General features: G+C 42.0%; 1 protein-coding gene across 1 annotated transcript in view; it reads left to right on the forward strand.

Moving 5' to 3' along the window:
* ANTXR2 (ANTXR cell adhesion molecule 2) overlaps window positions 1-27,871 on the forward strand; it is a 107,948-nt gene that overhangs the window by 22,073 nt on the left and 58,004 nt on the right. Inside the window, exons 8-10 of the mRNA XM_082482536.1 lie at window positions 6,970-7,030; window positions 7,545-7,640; window positions 12,181-12,250. Of these exons, the coding sequence (XP_082338662.1) occupies window positions 6,970-7,030; window positions 7,545-7,640; window positions 12,181-12,250 (227 nt within the window). The remainder of the gene's footprint in view (window positions 1-6,969; window positions 7,031-7,544; window positions 7,641-12,180; window positions 12,251-27,871) is intronic.

Here is a 27,871-nt window from a genome sequence, read left to right on the forward strand (position 1 = left end):
CATGGAAACATGGATTAAGCATGGTCCTAATTCTGCCAATCAGCACAAATGAAGCAAAATAATTTTAGGCACAGAACTAAGCATCTGTGTGAACTCAGTTTTGATAGGTTCTGCTTGACGCACTCCAGCCAGCCAGGCTGCTGGCCCAGCATAGCCTGAAATGACTAAAGCAAACAATAGTACAACACTGTTTTCATTACACATTCTTCTGAGAAGCTTCACAGCTCCAAGCTGGGATGAAGCTCAAGAAGGTATTCACTTACCAGAGAAAAGATTAACTCAAGAGCATCATTCCACAGGCTCAGACAGCTTCAAGCAGCTCAAACCCAGAGCTTTTAAACCCCACTCACACACACTGCTGTACCTGTACATTCAAACAGCCCTGTTGCTGCCTATGGCTTAAATAGCTGCTCCACAAGCCCCAGTACAGGTGTGTGGCATTCCCTGATCAGCACTTAGTGGGAGCCAAAAGGTCTAGGCAATCCCTAATCAGGAAACAGCTGATGGAACTTCCGTATTACAGCTGACAATCAAAAGAGGCTTTGCCTACGTACGCAGATCCAACTGAGACTAGTAATGCTAAAGGTAGTTTTAAATGGTCCTATGTTATCAGGGCCCTCTCAGACACCGTTTTGCAAGTTAGCCGTAGTGTGTCCCATCTCCCCTTCCTGCCCCACTTCGTTCAGTACTTTTTATTGAATTAAGCATCTGTGTTTTGCAGTAATAATTACAAGGTGGTAGGCTAACTTGAGCATGTTTACCGCTATATCTTGATCAAGGGCGGAACTAAAGGAGATGCATCTCTTTGTGATGCAGGTTTCATGGTTAACAGAGAGAGGAGCTTAGCACAGTACGTGAGGAAAAGCACATCCGCTCTGTGTCACACTATGAACATAGCTTCTCCAGTTTTAATTATGTTTGTAGTTTACCATGGTTCCTAGATCTGCTTTCCTCATTGTTTGTTATATTTTGCTCACTATGTGTTGTGTTTATAGCATCTGTAGAGAAAACGATGAACCCTGTATTGGGATGGGAAAGAGGAAAGAAAAGGGCGTGGAACGTGGAAAAGCCACTGTTTTGAGTTTGCTGTTAGACTAGCATTTAAGGGTTTTTTTAAGTGCTGTTTTGCCATCTTTCTGAATTGTGCAGCACACATTTTGCAGTGAGCGTACACATGACTGGCTGGTGGCGTATCAATAGGCAGTGCTCCAGGCGCAAGCTCACAGTGCAACGAGCAGGAGCTAATACTGCTGTAAATGTATTTTTTGCACACGGACTGTGAAGTGATTATATTGCACTGTCAGCACGTTTTGCACATGTCTTGCTATACATGAGTATAGCAAATAAGATTGTTTTTTGAAGCTGAACATTTTTTTCCTCTTTAAAACTTGGTTGCGGAAATAGCAAGTTAGATGCCTTTGTTTTAATACAGTATTACACTTTTGTTCATGGAACCATATTGTCTTCCCCTGTAAAAAGTCCAGCCAGCCTGATTTGGGATCGGCTTCCAATGAGCAATGATGTAAACAAAGAGGTACATGTTTGAAATGGAACCGTAGGGAGTAAAGGCCACCAGTGACTCTGGAAATCCTTAGTTCAAAATGATTAACGTGCCAAGTCTGATCAAAATGTGTCAAAGAGCTCTCTTCCTCCAGCAGTTCACGGTTATACTAATCTTTTTACCAGGAAGCAAGCACCTTACGCATCCTTATAGCATTTTCTAGTTTCAGAACAGCAGAATTAAAAATGGTTATGTGGTTCAACAAAGAATGCAGCTGTGCTGATGACCCGCCCCAAATCCTGAACTCAGTGTACAGTTCCGGGGAGGAACAGATGCCATGCGAGTTATGATTTATGGTGCTGAGTGCTGCCAAAAACTTTTGAACTGCATACTGAGGCTAAGCAAAATCAAATGGTGCTGTGAAATAAATTGACACTTAGCGTATTTTGTTAATTGTCGATGTACAGTTGGGTTGCTCATGGCTCGTTACTACTACATTGTTCTCACAATTTCTTGGAACATGAAAATCATTAAAGTGCTGGAAGGGAAAGTCGTTGTTTTAGCCTGCATGCAACACTGTACCGCATGGTACAGCTCTGTTCCACATTATGTTCTGAGTGTATGGTAGTCAAAATACTTAAAAAGCTGCGGGAGCTGTACTGCTCTGCTGTTTAAATTCTGAGAACTTTTAAGAGGAATAAGCAAGGGTGAAAAGTGAGTCAAAGCAGAGCTGGGGCCAGGCTGGGACAAGTTAAAGAGGTACTGGAAGATGCAGAAGGCATGTTTTCGATGAGAAGAAATGTTTGCATAGAGCAAGGGCAAGATCTATGACAAGGTAAAATTTATAAACAGAGGTGGAGTTTGCAAAGACTAAGCACTAGCGAGCCTTATGTCATCTTTTTGTTTGGCTGCCTTTTTGCAATTTACTGCAGGGACATCTGCCTTTTCTATGCTAATGTACTTGTTTGCGTAGGTGTATTGTTTCTGCAGCTTAAATCTAACAAAACATGATTCTGTTTTTCAATTCAGACACCTACAGGTCAGAAACAGACAATGTTTCTGTAAAACATCTCTAATTGAATTCAATGTTTTATTAATGAATTAAATGTTTAATTAATGACAAAAATGCTAAACCACTTATTTCAAGAGGGGGCTGTAAAGTTTATGTGAGCCTTTGGGAAACTTCTTGTGGGAAAAGCACAGAGATCCATGCCGCTGGTAAGGATCGATATGGATTTTAAGTACTGATTAATAGTCACATTGTTCAGAAAAAAAATTGGTAGGCGAAAAGTAGTCCCAAACTGAAAAGTTGATAAAGTGGATAGTTTTAAACCATCTTGAAACAACTGCGTTAAGACAAAATTAACAAGTGTACTTGTTTGTGCCTGAAGAAGATTAAACTTACATGGGACACAAACCTATCTGTGGCTTATTAGCCTCTGAAATAGCCTGAGAGTTGGAGATAGATGATAACTGGACAATGTAGGACAAATAGAAAATTTGAATGGCAATTAGCTGGTTCCGGAGCTGAACAGTTCTGGTTCTGATTGCTGCACGCTCTACTGTTGTTAGTAGTAACAGTAAGAGTACAGAGACTTCTCTAAAGGCCAGACCCTCTGAGAGCCGCGTGTGCATCAGATTCCACAGCGCCGGTGTGGAAGGAAGCTGAATCTAATTTTCTGTATGGGACATCAAAGCCTTGATCCAGCAAGAGACACCATCCCACTGTATGGAACAGAGTATTCATATGCTTAAACTTACACATGCAGATAAGGAACGCAATAGCTGGCTCACAGACAGGATCAGGCAGTCCAGCAGCTGGTTTACAAGTGACCCTTTCAGAAAAGGAAAGCTTGTTTGGCCAAAAAGAATCCCAGTCTGTGTCAGTGAGTTTACATCAAGGGTGAATTTGCTTTGGAGTGCCCATGGGATGTCTCTGATGCCTTTATTCTGATCAGTTTTGCTCTGAGAAGTACTGTGAAATCATTAGCTTGCATTACCGAGAAATGCTACAGAAACTGTACAGTATCCATGCACTTAATAGCTATAAGATGTGATTTCATTAAGAGGCTCAGAAGCTTTTCTACTTTCAGTCGACCCCCAGAAGCTATGCTGGGGAGTTTTTTCAGCACTGAGCATCAGCTGCGTTCATGCTGCTTGTTACTGAGGTAGCTGTTCTGATAGCCATTCATAGAAAGTATCGTAACAAGATTTTTTTAATGGTAGGTGCTGGGCTGCTGCTGCAATATGGTAGCGATGTAACAAATTCTGTGTATCGAGGAGCTGCAGAAGAGGGTTTCCTCAACAGTCTGTTGTCATTGTTGAACGAGAGGATGTTTGGGGCCTGAATTTCATGTTTCATTTTCTTCAAGTACGGGAGAGCGACTTCTTCTAAAAGTAGAACTCTACTGCTTTCTCTTTTTCCAACCACCACAGGTGCTTCCTAGCAAGTGTTAAAATGGCAAGCCCACACCTGTAATTTTGATGCTACCCCCACCACTTTGATTAGCCTGTGTTTCCAGCTGTACCAAGTTCCTCATAGCACAGACTGTCTCGGACTTGGAGGAACCTCTCCGTAGTTCCTCCACAGCTCTCAATTTCTGAAGCTGTAGGACAACTGGACACAGGCTGACAGGTCTCAACTCTATTTTGCTCTTTGGTTTGCGGGGAAACGTTTTGTTTTGGGACAGCTAGCACTCGGGGAGGTGGCTGGAAGGAAAGCCTTTGCAGGCCTGGGAGAAGAGAGCCCTATATTTGGTGTGCAGCTCTGGAAATGAGATGGATGACATCAACTCTGAATCTCTCCTGGCATGCTGTTAAACTAAGGCAATTTATAGTCTTATTTGAATTTATTTTATGTCAGCAGAGTGTTTAACTATCCTATCCAAGGATGGCCTTATATAGTAACTATTTCAACTTTTCTTGAGGGCAGTAGGCTTCTAAATAATGAATTTGCAATGCCAGATCATTCTCTGATTATCCTGAACTGGCCAAGAGGGAGTGTAGTACAGATTTTTGTAAAGTTAATTTCAATCTTGCTGACTGCAGCCCAGGTTTCCACAGCAAGGTAGTGTTTTAAGTATAGCATAGTTTTAAGTTTTTAAAAGAGCGGGGAGAGGAGGGAGAAGGGAGGTGAAGTTATATGCATGCTTTGGTTTGTACGTTGCCGTTGTTAAATGTGGTTCCCCCTCCAGTTTATTCTTAAATGCAAAGCAAGTTAAACTTATCCAAATAGGTTCTTTTCCTGTTTTATATTGCATCTGGAAATACAGTGTAAGAAAAATCACTGTTGGATACAGCACTACTACAGAATTACTACCTTCCAAGACAAGACAGATTATGCCTGTGAGCGTCTTCTCCTCTCCCTGCACCCCTAACTCATAACATGGCCCTACTGCATCAGACAGTGGGCAGATGGGGACTGGACAGGAGTTAGAAAGTTTCTCCCCGTCTATATAGTGCTGCTTTAAAAAAATTAATGCCTTCAGTGGGCTTTGATACTGCCAACTGCTAGATCTGTACTTTGTATTAAAGTAAGTCTATAGTCTCATGGAGTTAAATTGGACTGTTCATGTGACTCATTCTATTCAGAGGAAAAAAAACCCAAACAAAACATGTTTTTACAGTAAAGGAATGAAATGCTTTATTCTTTCTGTATTTTGTTTTGCAAAAAAATACTCCCCCCCAAAATAAACTAAGTAACACTTCCTCTCTCCACACTGAAATAGAAATCAAAAAGCTAAGCCCTTTTTTGGAAGCACGATGAGAACCTCAGCTAATACAAACCGGTCAACTTGCAATGAACTTCAAGCTACATTCTTTCCAAAGAAAATGTGTCTCTCATCCAAATATATGCATCTGCGAGGTCTCTTATTTTTTTCAAATGCTACTTAATGTTTACAAATGGGTTTTGTAGCACTAAAAGATAATTTGTGCACACCAGTTTGTGGGGAGACAGGTGGTATGGAAAGTGTTAAATGAGGCAGGTTATTCTTCTTGGAGCTTGGTATGCTTTTTAGTATGTACAGTGACAAATACATTATTGTTTCTGCTGGCTCTGGATATATAGCAACAGGAGTCACTAGCAAATAGAGTAGACAGAGTAAGAAAAAAAAAAAGTAAAGAAAGGAAAAAGGAACTCGGATTAAGACAGTTAACATTTACCGACAGTCATGCCAGCTCAGGAGCAGGCACAGTTTTGGCAAATGGAGGTAGAGAGGGGACAACAAGACTTTCTACTGTGCATGTGATTACAAGGCCCTGAATTGATTCCACGTACTGTTATACATGAATGCCTTGTTACACACTTGTTACAAGGGAAGCTATATAAAGACAACATGGAGTTTTCTGACCAAGAGGAAACTGAAAACCATTGGGAAAAAATCACACATTATCATGTGAAGGTAGAAGGAAGTTAAATTGTGGATTGTTTGTGTGTGTTTAACCCCATAAGCTTCAAGAGAGTAATTCTCTCTGAGGTAGCAGAAATGCTGTTGCCTGCTTAGAGAGTGGGATTAACATTTGGGTGATAGGTATCGCATCTCCTTCCTGGGCAACAATAACAAGTAAGAGATGGGGCCCTGCTGTGGGACCGAGATCCTAGCAATGGGAGCAAAGGATGGGCTCGCGGTTAGATTTCAGCCACAGTTGAGTCACACAAGCTTGACCCATTCCTTCTAAGATGCACTGTTCTCGGATGGAAAATGAAGTGGTCTGCAATAATCAACTCCTGGGTGCTATTTATGCCTCTGCTTAAGTCACCGTGGATAAGTTGATCACTTCATGTAGTTGTAAATGTAAAATGTGACTTGACTGAAATGAATGGTAGTGTCTGAGAGCTTTTAAGTACAAATCTAGCAAAGGTGTCTAGTTCCTCCTTTCTTTTGCATTCCTTCCCTTGTGTTTCTAAGTCACCTGTAGGAGTGTTGTTTTGTCCCAGCCTTTTGGAAGAATATTCCCTGACTGGTTGGAGAATCAAAGCACAGAAGGCAGCACAGTCAAGAACTCTTTCTCTGCTTTACATAGGGCAGGATGCCAGCACTTACAATAACGTGCACTTGGCTTGACCCACAGATTGCTGGAAGGTTGCTTTTGACTGGATTAGATTTTGGATCAGGCTCCCTGTGACTAATTTTTGGCTTAAATGTTAGGATTGGAGTTCATGGAAAATTAGGTTGGGGATCTGGACAGAAATTTAAAGATCAAAATCAGACATTGTTCTGTTTTAAAGACTGGCCCAGATTTAACAAACTAATCCAAGCCTTATGAACTCTTAGGAAACTTGACTGTGCAGGCGTGCAGCAGTTTTACGTGGTCAAGGCAATGTCCTACAAAGCCAGCTTTGTGCAAATCAAACCTGTAGCTGTGCATGTCTATCTTCTAGGGACAAGCTTTTGGTTTAAAATAATACTTCTCACTGAAATAGCACACTGGAACCTATTTATGACTAGTTGCCTTCTTCACAATAGGTTTTGAAGCAATCATGCACTGAGATTTTATATTTGGAGCCCTCCAGTGTCTGTGTGGGAGGTAAGTTTTTATGATTTTAAAATAATATTAACTTATTATAGGACTCTGATTCCCCTATTTTACCCAAAGGAAAACGCCACAGATCTCTAGAAAAAAACATCACTAATAGTACTAAGGAGAAATGTTTTCTTCATCTGGCACTTCAGTAGGGCCTGATCGAGGTTTGGGGAGTCATCTCCTTCTGAGACCCAGATTCCTCATTTATCAGAGTATTAACTGAGAAACTGTTTCTTACTGTGCAGCTGAGCCCCAGATCCTGTTGCTAGTCATAATCAACTTCCATTTTAATAGGGCTGCCTCAGTGAGAAAGGTTTGGGAACAAATCTTTATTTTTCCTGTGGTGACCTAACTGAAGAATGCAGTACCAGGGGTCAATTAAAAAGGAGACCTGACTAAGTTTGAAGCATTACTACATTGTGCTTCATTTATTGCAGGCTATATTGAAATTCTCTTTGTCTAGCTTGACCCAATGCACTAAAGATTGGTCATTTTGGGTTTTTGCTTTTCCCTCCAGAGGAGTTTCAAGTTGTTCTTAGAGGAAGTGGCTTAACCCTTGGTGGCAAAACCGATAGCGTTACTTGTACCTATCAAGTGAACGGAACTACAATTCGTAAGTATTGAGGTTTGAGATGATTTGCCTTTATATTTCTTAATAAGTGATTTATTTTGCTTCTTGTTACCTCATTTAATTAAAATTAAAAAAAAAGAGGAGGAAAACAGGAAAGCTCTGAGGATTAGTAAGAGGATGCAAATTATTTCACATGTTGCTCAGTGGTTTGAATTTGCTACCAATTGCCATTAGCTGTAAACTGTCACTGGTGTTCAGCAGCCCAGCTGGCTGTGTGAATTCACATGGTTATAACTATCTGGGTCCTGATGTTCACATAAGGAGATGTCAGTGAAAAACCAGTGACCACAGAGCATAGCGACCAAGCGCCCTTCTTGTAAGAAGCCTCAGGCCGAGACACAGGCTCTCATCGTGGTTCCAAAAGGCACTATTTTCCAAGGTGCCCTTACCTGGTTATCTTGGAGCATCTCTGCTTGTTCTGTCTGGTGTAACAGATGTATGGCCATTGTGCTGTTTGTTTCAGGGGCTTGGCAGGAGATGGGTGCTCCTCTGTGACATGGAGTCAGTCCTCTTCCTGGAGCTCCTGCAGCAGCATAGAATAAGGCCAAGTCAGACCAGTTGGTACTGTTTTGTCCTTGTATTTTGACATGGCTCTTCAGCTGTGTTCCAAGCAGTGCTCTCCTCAAGTGGGTCTCACTGCAACTAGATCCCTAGCTGGACTCTGCTTTCCTGACCTGTGGAAAGGAATTCTGCTTCAGAATGACCATGGCATTTTTGACAGCCACTTTCCCTGCAGCTTTAGCTGTTTGTTTTTTCTTTTTTTCTTTTTTTTTTTTTTTTTTTTTTTCCCCCTGGGGGGGTGGAGGGTGGGAAGGGTGATGCCAATGGGTGGGTTTTTTCTTATTATTAGTACTCACCATTGGCCAGATGTTACAATGCTTAACTATTCCTTTGTCAAACTACAAGTATCACTGGAGAATTTTTTCTGAGTGGAATGCTGCAGAAATTAGAAAAGCTCTAAAAGTAACTGAGAGGTAGTGCAGACTATTTCTTTTTGCTATCTGATTAACTAAGCATGCTCACAGAGAACTTAATTTCCAGCAAAATATTCAGGACTTGGTCGTCTCTTGCTCAGTGCTTCAACTTGTAGCAGGGGAGATGAAAAGTCATGCTGGAATTTGGATTAGTCTCCTTGTGCTGCTCTGTTCCCTGAACTGGCACAAGGTAGATGATAGTGGAAAAAATGCCATTAATGGAAACCTCCACCATTTTTCTATCCAGAAACTAAACTGGATGGCTAGTGTAAGTACATCCAACTTCTTGCTCTAAGCAGTATCCCTTAGAAATAAGCCAGCCTGGAAAATAACCAAAAATGGACCTGTAAAAAAAAACCCAAGTCATTTTTTCCCTACCTACTGTCTGATTTTTATATTAGCTTGTCTTAAATTCCTACCCAATTGAACATGTGTTTCCAGTACATTTTCTTCCTTACTCTGGATATCATATAAACTTAACGGGCTAGCCAATCTCTCCTGCCTGTTAAATATCAAAGATCATTTGGAAGAATAACAGAATAGCACAGTAGTTCTGGATAAAGGCAACCTGCGTAAATAAATTCTGCTTGTATACAATTCCCTTCAGTTTCAATTAAAATTGTCACCTTTGTTTCCCATGTTAATCTATAGCTTGCTTATTTACACTTGTTGCATAAATTTGCTTCACAGACCTAGAATTTGGTATGTGGCAAAATTATTGCTGCAGTTGTGTATTTATTGTCATGGTGTACCTTTCTTACTTGGACAAGGTGGGAAACAGTTTAGTTCCAGGTGAGTAAGATCAATTGCACACCATCTAGGGTAAACAGTTAAGACCTGAAGATAAACAGAACTTAAATTTCAAGTTAAGTGGCTGGCTTGCAAGTCGACAGGACTCACCAGTTCTATTCCTGATTTGCTTCTGACCTGTTTACCGTGAGCATTCACTTCTCCTCACCCCAGTCTGCCCATTTGGGTAATTAAAACAATAGCACATACCTTCTTCACGTGAGCATTTTGAGGCTTGCATCAGTACAGTTATGTTCGTAGTGGGATTCGTACCGTTCAGGATCTTCTGATGGAGTAGATTAAGGTACTGGTAGCCATAATGACCTGTAGAATACGAGAGTTAAGGAGGGATTTAGCCATTTTCCATAAGCATCAAAAATGTAGACCTCCTCTGTCCTGCTGGTGGGTGCTACCATCATAGTAAAAGTTGTGGCATTATTTAGTAGCAATGCTAGCAGCATGCACCAAGGAAGCTTATGGTACTCAGTGATTGGTAGGCTGCAGTGCTGTTCCAATTCAGGGCTGGGCTGTGCTGCCAACGATAGCCCCTAGGAACTTGGGTTCTGATGTGCTCTGTGCTACAAGGAGAGGATGAATCCACTGTGGAAAGCATCCAGAGGAAGCTGGCAAGGATGGGCAGAAATCCAGACTGCAAGCTGTAAGGAAGGACAGAAAAGTTCAGTTTGTTACACCTACAAGAAGGGCAGAACGGCCAAAGTAACTGTGAAGCATGGGCTGCTGCGGGGCTGAAAATAATAACCTGTAGTCTCCAAATCCACTGAGAAGAGAACAAGAGGCAACAGGCTTCAAAATCTGCAGCAGATCTACATGAGGTATTAGGAGAATGGTTCTCAGTGTAAACATTTCTCAGGCCTGGAACAGGTTACCCTGAAAGCCTTTTAACAGCTTAGATGGTGACACTGAAGAAAGTCTGAAGCATGTTGCCTATCAATAACCTTTTGAAGTGTTTTCTGACTCTATTTTCTCCCTTCTCCAATTGTGCAGTCTTTTATAGCTGTATAGCATGTGTATGTCTGCTTTGCCATGGTAGAAATAACCATACTTGGACAGGATGAAGCCCCCAAATACTTGCTAGCATCTGATGTGAGAATTTCCAACTAGATCTCTGGGCTGCTTTTTTTTTTTTTTTTGGCTTCAGGAAAGGGTGCGCTAAAGCACATGAAGGGAGGGGAATGGCAAAGTGATGTATTTATTATACGTTGCAGTGTAAAAACACAATCTGCTGTATGGGATCTTGCCAGAGGCCTGCTACAACCCACCCGGGTTCTTGTCTTCAGCAATGGACGACAGCAAATGTTTAGGGAGTAGCGTTGGAAGGAAATTGGGAAATCTAATGTTATCCTTCCCCTGATACGCAAGCTCATACTCTGCAGCTCTGCGCTGAGATCCAAGGGCTTTTGTCTCAGAGGAAACTTAGAAGAGAACAGTGGAGCTGGGAAGGACAAAAAGGTAGGAAGGGCACTTTGAGAAGTAGCAGGAGGAAGGAGGTAGTCCCAAGGAAAGGAAAATTGTTCCTGTGTCATTGCATTCTCCTCTGTGAAAAACTGGTAGTCTCTCAGCAGAATCCTCACCATTTGAAGGCCTAACAGAGGGTACCTGCACGAGGACGTACTTTAATGTTAGTTCCCCTTACTGGTGGACTGGGCTCCGCTTTGGGACCAGCCTCAGAGCAAACCGTTATTTTGTCAGTTCTTCTGGTTTTAAAAGATGCATTTGGCACGTTTCTCTTTTTGCATTTATAAAGAACCATTACCAAATGCTAGAAAGGAAACCTGCCAAATGTAGCTGTGGGATAGAAAAATAATCTATGAAACATACCATTAAGACAAAAACATATGGCAATGTGCTAATCCCTCTTCCCCACCTCACAACTAGCCCCAAATCTAGGCCAAGCAGTCAGTGCAGATTATAGCACATAAGAAAAGCTCATTTATGCTAACAGCTCCTCCTTCAGCTGCCCCTGAACTACTTCTATGTCTGCCTGTTCCCTAAATGCAGGACAGAGTCATCTCCAAGTTTATCTGGCAGATCATTTATCTACTCTCACCCCTCATCAGGAAATAGGCCGTGCTTGCAGGAACAGCTCCAGCACAGAAATTAGCAGTCCTACCGTGGGGAAGCTTGGGAGGATTGTTCTGCACACGGGAGCAGAATTTTCCCCACTCTACAAAGGCATGAGGTGAAAAAGCTCCCTCCTCTCCTTTTCAGCACTGCAGATAAGGAATGCTCTGCTGGACATGGTGCTCTACAAATAGGTGCTTTATAAGTTTAAGAGATTTGCGAACAGCTAGAGACTCAAAAGCATGAGAAATAGACACTCCAGTCAGGACTGATAAAATAGTCCTTCAATGCAACACACAGGGTTGGAGCTAATTAGAAACAGAACTTCATCTTCCAAATATTAGGAAACCCCGAACTACGTTTTCACTTTTTGCAAAAATAATCTCAATTCTAGGAAATTATCTCCCTGGAAGAGCATAAGTTGACTTGAGTAAAATAAAGCAAGCAAGGTAATGTGGGCTTACACTCAAATTTTGTGTGTTTAAGGTGGGGCTTTAAAAAAGCGGCAGCTTTACTCCCTAACTTGGGCCTGCCTTGCTTGCAAGTTCCAGATGTTATCAAATGAGTAACCAGCATACTGTGAGAAGGGAAGGGACTTTATAGCATATTCACACATCGGCTTCTCATTTAAGCAGCCCTGTGTATTAAGCTTATGTGATTTTTTTTTTTTTTTTCAGATGAAAAACCAAAAACGGTGGAATCTGACTTTCTGCTCTGCCCTGCACCAATCCTATACAAAAGCGGCCAGTAAGTACTTGAAACAAATGTCATCCTGTATTGTGCTAGAATTGGACCCATTATTGCTGATGTTAATCATGAGGGGTTTTGGCTAGAGGCAGTCTTTTGTTGCTTTTATGGGAGGTGGTTTGCTGTTACATTCCCCCCCCAGTTCTTGTGTTATTTCCCTGGTGTATTTGCCATCTTTGGAATGGGCTTTAAATAGTCATCTGTGACCAAACCAATTTGGACAGTGCCTTAAAAATGAATATTCAGCCAGTTTATTAAACACTGAAAAGGTCTGGCTTGTCATAAGTTTTATGCAGATTAGCTGTTTTAACAGGGCATAATATGCTCTCTTCTGGATAATCTTTAGGCTCATTGTTAAATAGATTACATTATCACTGACACTTACAAGCTATTATTAAAATTATGTGTCAAGACGCGTACCACTGCTCAACACGTAATGATAAAACGAGGCACTAATTTAACGACGGCAGCAATCTCATAACAGCATTGTGGCTAAACTGCAGTTGTAGCCTTATTCTAAGTGTCACCGGCCATGGCTGCACATTGCTTCTGGCCATTTGAGACTAATCCTTCCCCCCTCCTCTCAAATTCAAACATGCCCTAGGCTTTTGAGATCACTTCGACTTCACTGCTCAGATTTGTGAGCTTCTAAGATAATCAGAAGTCAGAAAACTGCACGTCAGATTTTGGCCCTGTAGGAGGGCGAAGGCTTTGAGGCTGTTGACTTTCTCCCTGTTTCACAAGTAGTTCTTCTCAGAGAGTTATTTGGGATGAGGCTAATATTAATGCAGTAGGAGGCACAGCAGTTCGTTACAGCTCTGAATTGTTATTTTTCTGTGGCAATCCTTCGCTGTTTGAGAACCAAGCATAGTCCATAGATGATTTTCAGTAGTTACTTTCCTGAGTTAAGCAACTATCAGCCCCCTCGGTTGTGCTGTAAGACGCGTAGCAAAACCACAAATACACATCTGTTTTGTGCATTAAATGGCAACCAGGAAGAGAAAAGTTGGAAAGCAGTAGAAAAAAAAAAAACCTTCAGTGATTAACCCCAGTGGAAGAGAGAGGGGTGAATCACTGCAGAGGACATGCAGCATAGCCTGTGTGCAGCAGCCAAAGCTCCCCTCTGGGGAGCGAGCGCTGGTTTACGGCAACGCAGGGAAAACAAGCGTGGAGCAGAGTTACATGGAGAGCAGAGCAAGGGGATCAGCTCTTGATGCTATTATGTTTTCCTGATACTCAAGTTGCCTTTGACATAGCTACGCAAATTAGTGATCTTTTCCTATGCGTGGCCGGAGTTTGTTAGACCTATGTGCCTTTATATAAGACAGTGCAGTCGCACTGTTTTCAGTTGAGCTAGGCTGCATGTGGTTGTGTGCCAACTGTACAGCAAAACAGCTGTGATAAACTGCTGTCTTAGCTAAAACAAATCAGCACCACATGCAGCTGTAAGAGAACTAATTCTGTCATCAGGCCTGCGTAAATCAGTCAGGTTAACCCCCCTCTCCATGCCAAGTATTTCAGCAGAGTAACCTTACAGCAGAACACCAGCAGCAAATTAGGGCCCCAGTATTAAGCACCCCAAGACCTAAAACTGTAAATGCTTTCCCACACACTGTTAGTCTTAAAGTATGTGTAAACAGCCTGTCCTGCCAAATGGATGTAAAATGCATGGAGTATTTACATAGATTAAACCATAGTAGAAGTTATTTGGACACGCTGCATTTTCTCTTATTCTGTGAAGAGCATGTTTGGCATTATTGAAATATACAACTCCCCACATTGTAACTGCAGTGTAGATCAAGCACCTCATTACAGCACCTTTCTTCTCAGCAGTGTTTGTGAGAAAGAATGCATGAACAATACACATGAAGTTGTACAGGTCCACAGGATTTTTTTTTTTTTTTTTTTCAAAGGTTGCTATGTGAAATATACTTCCATAACATGATATTGTAGTAGTTCAGCTTTGGCCCAGAGATAAACAATTTGCTATGCAGAAGACTGACAGCTATGAGAGATATTTACATACTTGAACTCTTGACTTTCCATTGGCACAGCTCAGACTATTGCTGGATAACTCCCAGTAATTCCTCATGTAGTGGAGCTAATATTAGTCTCTAGTGTAGCAACAACCGGTCTGCTCTTTTTCTAGTTCTCTTTAGGGGAATTAAGTGCAACACAAGCAGACAAAGTGAGCTTGGTGACTTTTAAACCTGCAGCTTTGTTTCTGAGTAAATGGTAAAGACTCACTTTTAGCAGGTTTCATTATATTTTCCTAATTGGAGACATTTCTTGTTGACTAACAAATTTTCACTTTTCATGTGCAGAACAATAGAAACACATGTGAAATAGATAAAATGCCGAAATAGCCAAGATGTTGTGTTGGTAAACCCCGGTCTCCTGGATGTATGCCATCGCTTATTTCAACTTTCTTTCCAACTGCTGGTTGCATTTAGCTGGGAGCCTCCGAAATGCCAGCTGTAGATTTAGCCAAGCATTCTTTTCAAAGCCTATTTTTTCACAGTACCATGTAGCAGATGGATGCGGTATCCTTAGGTTATGTGACAACATGACTGTGCTGCTTGTGCCATTTAAAACACCTTCTTGTTGTGCCACTTCTGAAGGGCAAAATTACATAGTCTGTTTAACAGCTCATTTTTAAAGACCCCCGATTAGCTAACAGATGAAAAGTACTTGGGAGTTCTACATGAGCAACCTATGCATTTTAAAGTTTGGAAACATTGAAATAATCCAGAAAGGAAAAGTACCACGTACACTCCGCAGGAAGAAGATGAGGAGACAAACCCAAGTTCAATTGCTTTGCTTCATGTACTTTGAGATATCACTTAAATAGTGCGAGGGCAAGTGTAACGTTACAACTAAGCTGCTATACTAAAAGGGGCTCAGATTGTACTACACGGACCATTTAAAAGCCATAAATTATGAGGGTCTTGCAGAATATTTGAGAAAATAAGTTTGCCTTTTTAACTCAGGCTTGAGTTTGCTACCCTGCCACAGCTCAAGGCAATCAAACTGAATCAGAGATTTCTTCGACCTCTCCTTTACTTCAGATGTTTCTGTAGTCATTTTACTTTGGAAAGGAAACAGAGCCCTTGTCTCTTTGAAGGCCAGTACAGGAAAAAGCAGTATATTTTTATAAGTCTATCTTCACTTTTGTTCTCTTCCTTTTGCTCTAAGTCACTCGAGTACACATTCAGGAAATGCATCTGTAGGCTTGACTTTACAAACAGATGGCTCCTGTTCTTCTAAGCCAGTGATAAAATCCCCTCTGCCATCAATGGAAAGACTATCAGAACAATATACTCTTCTCTCACTTCCCAAACGTTTAAACGTTCTCTTTTATTTGATAAAATATTTGGATGACAATAATTAAAACTTCAACTAACACAATACAATAGTACCAAAATATTTGTAGTGAATATTTACATGTCTACTATTTATCTACCTCAGTTTGTTTGAACTCTGGTTTCTCATTGGAGTATTACAGTAAGAAATTTTGGATTTGCTAGTGCCTACTGAAAAAATCCAGTTTGATCTTGTGAAGATACTCATCTCAGCAAAGCGAGAAAGGTTAAGTCTAGGCTGGGTGTTGAATTACTTCATCTAACAAGCTGAGACAATACCGTTCTTAAAATAGTTCAGAGAACTACAGAAGTTCATTTTTTAATGCAGCTGCAAGGTTGCTGGCCAGGTTCCACCTTTATGCATCCTGCACTTGATTTCCTACATGGTTTGCTCCAAGAGTAGCTCGTAAAACGAAGGGAGCGTTTACCCCTTGGTGCAACAAGATACATAAGCTTCTCGTAACTTGAAACGAATTGATGAAGTTCATCTGAGCACACAGACAAAAAGTTGGTTATGTTTCAAAACACCAAAAGAAGGACAAACATCAAGTTAAGTGGGATCACTGCTCTAAGCATTGCATGGTTTCCATCTCTCAGTTGAGCGACTTTGACACCCTTGTGGTGAACAGCACTTGACTCCGCCTGTCTGAGGGGGGCCCTACGACAGAAGTGGGCAGTATCTTTGTCCTTGGGCTTGAAAGCTTAAGGACTAACAAAGGCAAAAAGGACAAATCCAAACATGAATGTGCGTGCAAGTTAAACTTTGATCACAGTTACCTTGAGTTTATGATCGGTCGCGTGCAGAGATGGTACAGTCTGCGCTACTGTTGTTTAATGACCTTATGTGCCCTCTATTCAAATCATGTTGGCTTCAGCTTGCATATATCCCTTCCTACATCCTGTCCAACATGAACAGCTGGTGGCATTTAAAGAGCAAAGATTAAATAGGAATTATTTTTTACATGGTAGGAAGGAAAATTACTATGCTTGTATTCCCAAGTTCTTAGTTGCCTCCAGTTTCAAAGTAGCTCAGTTAAGTTTAGTCTCCAGTGTGCAGTTCTGTTGAAACAAAGCACGCAACGTGTGAGATAGTTTGTTAGAAATCATTAGATTATTTTTTTTAGGTATTGCCAGTAGTAAGAGCTCTTGGCAACAGCACAAGTTCAGAAGTTTAACGGTAACTTTAAAAGTACTTCCTATACAGACATTCCAATAACAAGTTACTGAGGGAAAAATTAACATTATTGGGTAAGTCTTACGAGAGTCTGAAAGTAATTGAAGACTAAATAGCTCACACTTATGACTGTAAGAAAAAGTAACAACTTTTGTCCTAGAAAGAAAATATAGTGGGAAATGATCTCTGGGAGTGAGCACATTGCTTTCTGTTTCTGAACTGCAAATGCTACCTTGAGACTTGCTTTTATTTGGCTATTAAGCAGATTTCTCACAGGAGGAGCATGTGTCATTCAAGTCTTTGTTCTTCGTGTTGACAACAGCTGCTTTGCTTGTTTTGCACTCATTTGCGAATGGGACAGCAGCTCAGAGGGAATTCAGAAACACAAACAGCATTGTATGGTTTCTACATTGTCACTTCTCAGGTCTTCAGATTTTAAGACTTTTTTCCTGGTATATTGCCGATTTTGTTTTGATTCTGTCTTTACAAGTCTGATATTGCCCCTTAGCTTTTTGGAATAAAAAGATGAAGGAAGAAAGAAATAACCATCTCCTCATTTTATGTCACACCTTCACTCTTTAAGTAAACTATTACAGCAAGTAGCTTCACCATCTATTGCGTCCATGTGTCTTCCTCTTAAGAAGTTTCTCAACTTCTGTACATATGAAAAGAAAACCTTTTTTGGGGGTTCTGCCTCACTTTTAGAAATTCAGTTGTTTTGTCCAGAGCAGGAAGTTGGTCCTGCAATGTTTAGTAATGTTATCTGGCTCTTTATGTTTGACACTTTGCATTACCTGCCCTCTGTCTACTTTTGTTTGAGCTAGTGCTAAAACAAGCTCAATTTCTTTTCTTTCTTATACCATTTTTTTTTTGTAGCCTGTGATAGCCTGAATACAAGCAAGAGTTTTCTCTCTCTAGCCAAAGTTTTGGTAGTATGATTTTAATCTCTCAAGTACAGACTTAGGGCAGAATTAGCTGCTCTGCGTTTTGCTGTGGATCACATGCAGGGCTGAGGGTTGAGGACAATGGGAAGTAACCACCAGCTTCAAGTTAAGCATGGCTTTTGAGAGCATCTCTCAATAGGGGCTTAGGGGAAGCCAAGGTTCTGTCTTTTCGATGAGCTTGTAGCTCTGTGCAATGGCAGAAGCAGACTTATGAATCCAGTCCATTTCTTCCTATGGGTTTCCAACAAATTAATGTAAAAACAGTTTAAAGTAAAAAAGTACTGCATGAGTCTACTTAAAAAGTATTCATTGCAGCGTACAAGATGCACCAGGAAGTTCCTGCGCGCTGCTTCATGGGCCTTGAACATTCTTTACAGCAGCTCTGCAGGCAAGATGTGAAACTAGCTGAAAGCCTGGGAATTCATGCCCAAGCTGTCACTGGCACTCTTGCCCTCCGTTTCTGCCTCCCTGGGAAACAATCTCAACACAAAGTTGGAAGCACATGCTTCATAGATAATTCTAGGTGCTTTGAGTGAAAGAGGTTTCCGCGACGCTGGAGCAGTGCTACTTTGAGTCTTGCTTTCCGGTTTTGAAGTGTCATTTTTATTAATACCAGCACCAGATTTAAGAGGAAGAGCATGGACACATGAAAGCAAACAGACACAGTGAAGATGAATGGATTGTGGGCTCCATCCTGCAAATTACCTCATTTGGTTTCTAGACAGCTGCTCTCATTTGAGAGCAGCTGAAAGGTGTTCTACAAAATGGTTGTCATGGCAGGCTTCTAACAAAGAATCCTAACCATTTCCCCACCTGCCCCTACTAGCCCAAAGATAGGAAATGTTATGCCTTTTCTCCATCCACTGCTTCTTATGACACAAACCCGGGAGCCAGGAACTTAAAAATGACTTATGAATTCGATCTCCTGTGGAACAAGAGCAGCCAGCAATGTTTGCGGGTTCATTATGCAGGCGGAGTGCCATGTGAGTGCTTGCATCTTCAGGGCTATGTACAATATAAGCAGAAGCAGTGAAGCCATCCTTTTTCAAGTTTCACTTGACTATACTAAGAAAAAACTTTTTCCACTGTTACTTCCCTTTCCTTCTCCAACACCTGTAGGTCCTTAGGCAAGCCTCCCTGCTTTTCCTACCACATGCCTGCAGTATTAAGAGGCACATAGTTAAGGCAATTACCTGCAGCATTGCAGTTTTTCATCAGTACACAGGGATCAGGTTTCATAAATGTATTTTTTACAGTAGCTCCTTTATGGGACCTTGACTTTTTCCCTGCTTTTTCCTGTGGTTGATAGAGAGGTAAAAGCAGTGTTAAAGAAGTGATGCTTTGTAATATGTTTGCCTAATTAACTTCGGGCTAATAATTCTAACCCATTAAGTAGCTAGTTAGTACATATTTCGAATAAACACATCTGGTACCGCAATGAGTGAAGGTTCTGCCTGCATGTGGGTGACAGATGCGATGGTCGTTTCCCCAGTGCTCTCTTTTAAATAATTAACAGCACACTGGTGAAGTAGCCTTAGACAACAGCCTCAAAGCCAGCTGCATAGTCTCAGAGCTGTGTCTGTGGACATGTGCCTCATCTTGTTAGTCTGCGACAGCTATAACATTCCCTCTTCTTTGGTGTTTTCAAAAGCTACATGTAGCTTTAAGAAACCCCCTTCTAAATAACTTTGGACTCTTGGCTTCTGCTCTGAAAGGCAGCAGGACTACTAGTAATAATATGTCAGGCCACCCAAGGGGCAAATAGTTTTAAATTCACAAGCCTCCCAGATTGATCTCTTACCGAACAAAGGGCATCTGGAGCAGTCCCGCCCTGCTGTTTCATTACTTGGAGTTGCTGGGCCGGGTTTGGAGACAACCTTCTTTTGAAGGAAATGTCATCTTGTGGTAGCCTGCTCCTTTATGTTGTCAATAGCTTCCTAGGCTGGAACAGCTGGTAATTCTTAACCATCTCAAAAGTGAGAAAAGCTAAGGTTAGTTACATGTAGAAGAGCTCATTCCTTCCAACTCGGCTGTCATTTTGTTTTTCAGATTTTGGTTTTTTGTGGTGGGGCTGTTTAAAGTGTTTTTTTTTTTGTTTGTTTGTTTTTTTTCTTCCCCAGATGGAGGAAGGAATTATGTCAATAAATTAAGTAAACAGCAGGATATTTTGCAGGAGGCTAATTTGCCCCAAAAGTACTTCTTAAAAGTGAGACTTGGATTCCCGCTTACCAAAGGGCAAGGTACAATTTCTTCCTACTTGTGAGGGTCCATGAACCCTGACCATCCTGTGCCTGTACCATAATTGCTAACATGCAGCTGTCATTAGTTCTAGTGATACGGGCTCAGTCTGTGACCTTTGTTTTGTAAGGCATCAACAATAGCACAGCTGCCCCTGCATAGTTGAGATCTCAAACCTGCAATTTGGCAAGAGGAACAGAATAAATTGGATAAATATACATAAACACATTGTGAAGGAAGGGAAAACAGAACAGAATGAACCAGAGCATCATCCTACAACTTGTTTGATAGGGATGATTTAAGTAGGCATATGGTATAGTTAAATGTGCTTTCAAAAACATTGGCCTGATTCTTCAAGCAAATATGAAATAAATATCTAAATAGAAAGAGAGCTGATACAGTATCATTAGCTCTCTCAAAGGAGGCATATGAATGCCTTTGGAAATGTGTGCAAGTGGGGGCTGGGCGTGAATGATAAACAGATTTACATTCCCACACACAAAGTGTCATTAACTTATTGTTAAGATTACACAGTTGTACTTCCTTCTAGCACTGCAAGCATTAAAAAAAGAAGCAGGCAATAAGCTAATATTTAGACCTAACCCAGCACCAATTCTCACATCTTATGAGTTCACTGTTGGCATAACAGACCACCGCAGCCACTGTAATACCTCTCGCACATGGTTTGCATCCAACAATCACACTGCCTACAACATGCATATTTAAGAACCGAAAAATCACTGCTGTGCTCATCCTACACTGCGACCTTTCAATGCTGTGCTATTTACTAACTCAGTAACAATTGTAAGTTAAAATTAGCCTTTTTCTTTCTGCATTCCTTTTTTACCAGATGGAAGGAAAAGACAAAGTAGATAAGCTAAGAAGTTCTGAATGTGTTGTTACAAAGTAAGTCTAAACACACATTTAAATGGTCCTCTTCACAAGGCACACCAGGTATATCCCTCTCATAACCTGCATGCTAATATTCAAATACACAAAACCATTCGATTTCCAGAGCATGTAGCTAAATACTCTAGATGACCTGTTTATTCAGGCAAGCCCATAACTTTGTCAAGGTCATCTGTTTGAATAGATTCTTTGTCTGCCTTACAAAGTATCAAGAAATTTGTGTGCACCTTAATTCAGTTTTCTTGTGATATGGAAGTGAATAGCTAAAAACCAGGTGAAGGAGATAATTACTGTTCTCCACAGCTTAGCTGGAATGACTATAATTATTTTCATTTTGTCACTTTTTCCTCTTCAGCTGAGAAAGGTATACTTTTGGAAAATGTTGCAAGCACAGAGCAGAAAGGGCAAAGAAAGGGAGTTGTATGCAAGCTGCAGATTTGACTTGTCTGTCTTTCACAGTTGTTTAAGAAAGGATTAATATTTCATGGGGTGTGTTGAGCAGTTTCTGTACCCTTTTCAACTAACAAGCTCCATTAAGCTTCTTTTTGGGGTATTGTTAACTAAGTAGCTTTATCACAACCTTTGTGACAATTAAAGCAAGATACCACTTTGCCAACAGAACTAAATTACTTGTTAATGTTAAGGGGCAATGCATGCGAGGAATACTTAACCACTCGGAAGTTAGGCAACTTGTTCAAATACTCAAGCATGGGTGTAAGGACTCATTTTCAGTCTCTTCCTCAGTCTATAAACCACACTGCAACTACGTACTGCCTGAAGAATACCTTGTCCAGCAAAAAGGGGAGCAATGGAAATTAGGATTCAATAGCGTTTCTTAGTTAAGAAATACCTTCCTGACAAAGATATTTCACATTCCAGATAATATCAGAACAGAGAAGCACAATAAACCCACATGACTAGTTACCTCTCAGTAACCCCTTGTTCAGCCGTACCTTAGGAAGCTTCGCTTCCCTGAAGGAGAACAGGCAGTCTGCTGGTGCAAAAGGAGGTATGAGCCAGCAGAACACACACTGGGCTGCGTCAGGCTCAACAGCCTTCCTGCAGCCTTCCTGTATTCTCTACATACAGGAGCTCAGCAGTTCTCAAACACAGCGGACACAACGATAGCCAACCCCAAGGAGAAAAAAAAAAAAAGGAGAGAGGAGCACTTTCCCCCTTTTAACTTCCTGCTGCCCTCGTTAGCCATGTGAGTTCCTTGTGCTCGCAAATTGGTAGGATGCTGTCTCCACATCAGGTTGCTTTCACCTGTTGTTCTCATTCCAGAGCCTCTGTGCTCAGGTGACTGGAATACTTCTCCATCATAGATGTACTCATGGCTGATTAGGCCCATTGATTTGATATTAACATTATCCTTCAACGTAATCAGCTGTTCTTCCCCAGGAGCACTGGGTAAAGAGAGTTGACACGAATCAGATCCTCTCACACCGGGCCTAATGACTCGCTTTGCAAAGCCACTGAGACTTAGTATTTATTTTCAGCACCAGCATTTAAGCTTTTTTTTTTCCCCTATGCAAGCATGTTGTTCAAACAAAAATACAAAAGAGTGTCATTGTCAAGCAGTGGTTAGTCACATGGTACAATCTCCCCACTCCAAAATAGCTAGAGAAATAAACTCAGGTAGGGGGAAACCAGAAATATGGCTGGATTAGGCTTAATGTCTGTTATAAATATTAACTTCTGAAAATATTTTAGAAATACATTTAGTTTGACACAATTAGATTATAATGGGAACTATTCACAGATGGAAACATCCTCAATGAATTGTATAGGCTAACTGGCTCCTGAGACATATGGATCTGATGTTAAGATCAGTAGTAATTTCTAATGCAGTCCTTCACGTTCCTCAATAGGGCACACAGTGTTCCCAGAGCATTAAGAAAGAGTGCGTGAGCAGAACTAAGTGCTTAATATTATGCAGTGGACATAGTATCCTGAGCTGAATTAATAGACTAATTTAACATAATAATGACATTTCATACTCTGTTGCTGCAGGTTCCCATGATTCCATGAGATCAGAGCTAATTCATTGCTGGCTTCCAGTTCTTTCAAATTCACTAGCACTTCCCAGCAGTGCAGTACTTGTGCATCTCTGCACTTCTGGCCGTTTCCCAGAGAAAGCCAAACCCAAGTACACAGAGTATTGAACGCTCTGCTGAGAAGGCTAGATAGTTCTGGGGTAACAACAGGTAGTTCAAGTTAGTGCTAAGCCACACCTGGGGGGGCGGGAGGGAAGAGTTTGTAGTATTTTTTACCAAAACACTGTAATGATTTGTGTAGAGTGCAGGTCTTGCCATCCTCAGGAAAATAATGAAATATTCCTTTTCATGCCTGTGTGGTTGGGGGGAGGAAAACAACTCTGCCCATTTATCGTAACTGCAGGTTATTAACTGTCCCCAGTACGATTCCCATCAACTCGAGTAAACTATTTCCTACGCTTCCCAGGCACAGATGACCCTTGGCATGGTGGCACTGCACTGATTGGCAGGCAAGGTTTGTAACCCTGCTCCAAGGGAACTTGCTGTGTCCGTATGCAGCCAAGGCTTTCAGTCGAGGAAGAGCAACAAAACCCAAAGCACGGACTGGAAATACCTTCCTCCACGGCTTTGTGTTGCCTCCTCCTGCTGCAGGCATGTGTCCCTGGACATAGAGTCAGATTTGTGGTCCCCGAGTGTTTGTTAACCGAGAACGGGGGAAAGGATGCTCTGTGCTTCCGTTGGTGAGAATGTGTGGGTAAATATTCGTTCTATCTGCGGCAAATAGTGGCCAACAATTTCAAACTCAATTTGGTCAAATGAGACTGGAGCTGACCCCACTGAGACCCCATCGCCTGTCACTCGGAGTCCTACGGCTGTCTGCCCTACCCCATAGCTGAGCATTAGCTGTCTCCCTGTGTATGCCCCTTCCCCTGCTTCTCAGCCTTCAGGCAGGAAACGAGGGGCGGCATGACAGAGACTGCCTCACCTGGCACTTAAAATTGCAGTCTGCCTCCTGAGGAGAGATCGGAATTGTTTGGCAATGGAGCTTTTCCTTCAAGCTCTAAACCATGAAATACTTGCACTGAATGACACCAGGTATTGGCTCCAGCTGTGAACAGTGGTGAATATTTCTGTGTTAAAAACCTGAACGTGCTATTTGCAGTATGCTCCTGTTTCCCCATCCTTCGGGTGGCCATCAAAATAAAGTATGGCCACGGTGGCCCCCAGACTGTTGTGTAGGGGAAGGTAAAGTGACAGGCATGCAAAAAATTACACTTAAATCAGTAGTTCCACCAAACCCTTTGCCGACTACTGTTACTGATTTTCCAGTGTGTGATTTCTGTATACCCATACATATCTATGCAGACACGCACACACAGATAGGTATGTATGTATAGATATATTTAGAACACACGTACACACACACACTTACTACTGGCTTACCAGTGTTAACTGTGTGATAAAGCTATATATTAAATCATGGAAGTAGGTTTTTTAAGGGAAGGCACCCTTCTAAATACACAGACCTATTTTTTTTCCATCCTACTATGTACAGCATTTTAGCTATTTTAATGCTGGCACTTGATTCTAAAATACCTTTGTCACCATAACTTTAATAACTTTTTGAGCAGTTGCCAGTTTAATTTTCAGTGCGTGAAAATTGGAGGTAAATTATTTATTACTTCCAGCAAATGTCTTTCACAATTTTATTTAATTTTTTCATCTTTTTTAATGGGTCATAAAATGGCAGTCTTTTATTGGCGACTCATAAAGTAAGTAGCAAATGAATACTTTGCAAATAGGTTACTGCGGATTGAAATGTCAGCTGTATTTCACAGGGTGTGAAATTCTTTAGATCAGAGGTGTAGTGACATATGGCAGTGGGCCATGTTCCATTTCTGTAATAATAAAACAGCAGTGGACATAAAGGAAAGAAAGAATTGCAATTGTCGGGTCTTTTCAAGTTACAGTTTTTGGTAAATTGTTTACTAGAATGTCCGTCGGGCCATGACTGATGCAGTTTAAAGTTGCAAGAGTCTTGTGCTTCACTTTGGTCTTAAATAAGAACGTTTTTAAAAGCTCTTTTCAAACTAAGTTTTCCAGGATTGATTCCCATCCAAAAAGTGACACTTTACAGACAAAATATAGGAAAATCCCTTCCACATTGAGCAAGGGCGATGAGCTGTAAATAAAAATCACATTCTTTTCCTATTACAATGAAATAGCTTTCAAAGTATGGAGCAGTGGAAAATTGCCCATTAGACCTGTGGTACATAGAAAGGGGTAGGGTTTGTGAGTGTCCGCGCAGCACGTTAATCGCACGTGTGCTAGCTCAAGCTTCCCATCGCTTTGATCCCGCTTTGCTCAAGTGCTGCGTCAGAAGCAATCGGAAGAGAGGAATGTGTGCGTGGGGTAAGCGCATTACCAGCACCTCTGACTCTTGCCCTCAGGGTCCGCTCCCCCTTCCCCTGTGCACAGAGGTAAACTCCACACCGTGTCCCACGTGGGTTGTGTCAACAGCGCAGGATGGAGGGTTCAGTGGTGGAGGCGAGGGTTCAGCTGGGCGCTGGGGGACGCCTTCCTGGGCTGCTACAGCAACACCAATATTGACCCTTCCTGATTCTTTGTGGGATTTATTTAGCGTTGACCTGAGGAGACTCTCCGTGCTGCAGCACCTTTCAAGAGCTCAGCGCTTGGGTTTGTTCTGTGCTGGTATGAAACTAGTATCTAACCTTTCCATGCAAAAATAGCGTTGTGTCAAAAGGTCTGTTGGACCGCAGGGGCAGCCTGCTCTGGTGTGCGTAGCGGTGCTGTGTGGGTGAGACCGCACTGAGTGACTCCAGCACAGTGAGGGCTGCGACATGGGCCTCACGCCAGCACGGTCTTTCTTTTGGGGCTGGGGTGGGACATGGACACCTCTTCTCATCTCGCTCTTTCTACATAAGCTCAGCAGAAGGAGAGGCAATTTTCCTTTAGTTTTTGGAAAGCAATTAAGATACTAAGAGCGTAGTCCTGTAAATGAAATAATTGCCAGGAGGTCTGGCCACACAGACTTAGAAAACCAGGCCATGCAGACATTTTTGAGGCATCTCTGATCACCTCCACTAGGGAGACTGAAGGTATGGTCTTACAACCAGCTTACCAAAATCTGTGCTGTGCCTTCCCTCCTGTGCGAAGCTTTTCATGAAAAATCATTGCACTCTCATAACCCATTAAATTATATTCCTCCAGTCTACAGAAAAAAGTATCAGCAGAGGCCCAGAGATTGAGAAATGTTACCTGGTGGCAGAGGCTGGTTCAGCTCTTAGGTGATTTGGGCTTTACTGAAGGAACATGACACTCGCAAAATACTGACAATCACCAGTGCGAAATGAAGGTGCCCCCAAAATAGAATCACTGCTGAATGTCCTTTTATTTTCAAAATATTTTCAGTTTATGCAGAGTGCTGAACTAAAAGCCTCACACGTGGGCAGTTACAACTAAACACTATATGTATTTATGTATACGTCTTTCTCTCAGACGGTTGTGAATGAGTAGAAGAAATAGGTCACCTAGTCTTTGGAACTCCAAATTTGAAGAGGTACCGTTTATATGAATCAGAAGTACACACAGCCCATCAAACAGGTGGATGCTAAAGAAATGAAAAAAATGTGTTTCTTATACCCTACAGACATGACCATTTCAGGAAAGAAGTGGTTCTGTATGTTGACAGGTTCATCCTTTTGAAGATGAGATAATTATCTGTATGAGTTCACTCTGTGGCTTCTAGAACTGAGCGAGTATGATAACTCCTCTGAAAATCTCACATGGCTCCTCCCTGCAGCTGTGTATCAGGATGGAAGTTGATGGGGCAACTGGCTGTTCCTACCGCCCTGTACCCGCACTGATAGCTGATGTGTTCACTGAGCCTGTTGCTGCGGATATTTGTCAGACCGTCTGACAGCTAAAGGTCGGGGGAATGCAGAGCTTGACAGCAGCGAGGTGGCAGACGGCAGCAGGGACTCGAAACCCGCTCGTAACGCAGTCGGTGGGAGTCAGTCGGCAGGCTGTGGGCCCCGTTCCCATTTACACACACATGTTGGCGCTGCCCTTCTCGGCAGCCGCCTGCACTGCCAGAGCGGTGTACAGCCGCGTTGCCGTGCACGAGGGTCGGATCTGTAGACCTCACTGGCCGTGGACTTCAGTCCCAGAGGGCGATAGGAGCTCACTCAGTGGCACCTCCTAAAAATACAGGTAAACTCCCCATTTTAGTAACTCTGTACTGGCCTTCAGTAAGTGGCCTGAGCAGACTTTGCAGTACGATTCTCTTAATAGCAAGTTTCTTTCTGGGCATTTTTACCAGACTGAGATTCTTGTGCCACTTCTGAAGATCCGTTTCCACCAGCTCTCGCACTCCAATAGGAATGGTTAATTTGTCATTGACCTGGTGCCTGAGTGTGGCTGTGTTCTGAAGCCAAGACAAACAGCTTTAAAATGCTGGAGTTGTGTCCCGATGACCCTGGGCGCTCCACACGCCGCCCCTCTGGGACTTGGGCAAGTCGCATAAGAGAACAGATCACAGACATCCCTACTCACTGTTTTTCTAAATCCTAGGTGAAATGGAGCCGTGCAGCACATCAGCCGAGCAAACATTTTTTGGTGGGGCTGGAATTTCAAGTTGCCTTTTCTAGTAGAAGGAGGTAGTGACAACGTTACCCCTTCTGAATCCTTCAGGGGGGTCCCTGTTTGAGGGGAGCTTTTCCGTGGACATAAACAGAGGCCAGCTTGTTGTAGCAAACAGTAGGGTGTAAACATGGGCACTAGGCCACTTAGAAATCTTAGCTATTATCCAGAAGTTTTCACACAACTTAGTTCAAGGAAATTTCAACATCCACAAGACAGCTGTGCAACAACCCTTTTCTCTGGCATGGGTTAAGATGTTCTTCTGGAGTGTTTTATCCAAATGTCTTTCCTTTATCTAAATGTTCCTGTTTTGCTCAATTTGCTAGCAAAGGCCA

This window comes from Vanellus vanellus (assembly GCF_965231255.1).
Source record: "Vanellus vanellus genome assembly, chromosome: 4".
Classification (NCBI taxonomy): Eukaryota; Metazoa; Chordata; class Aves; order Charadriiformes; family Charadriidae; genus Vanellus; species Vanellus vanellus.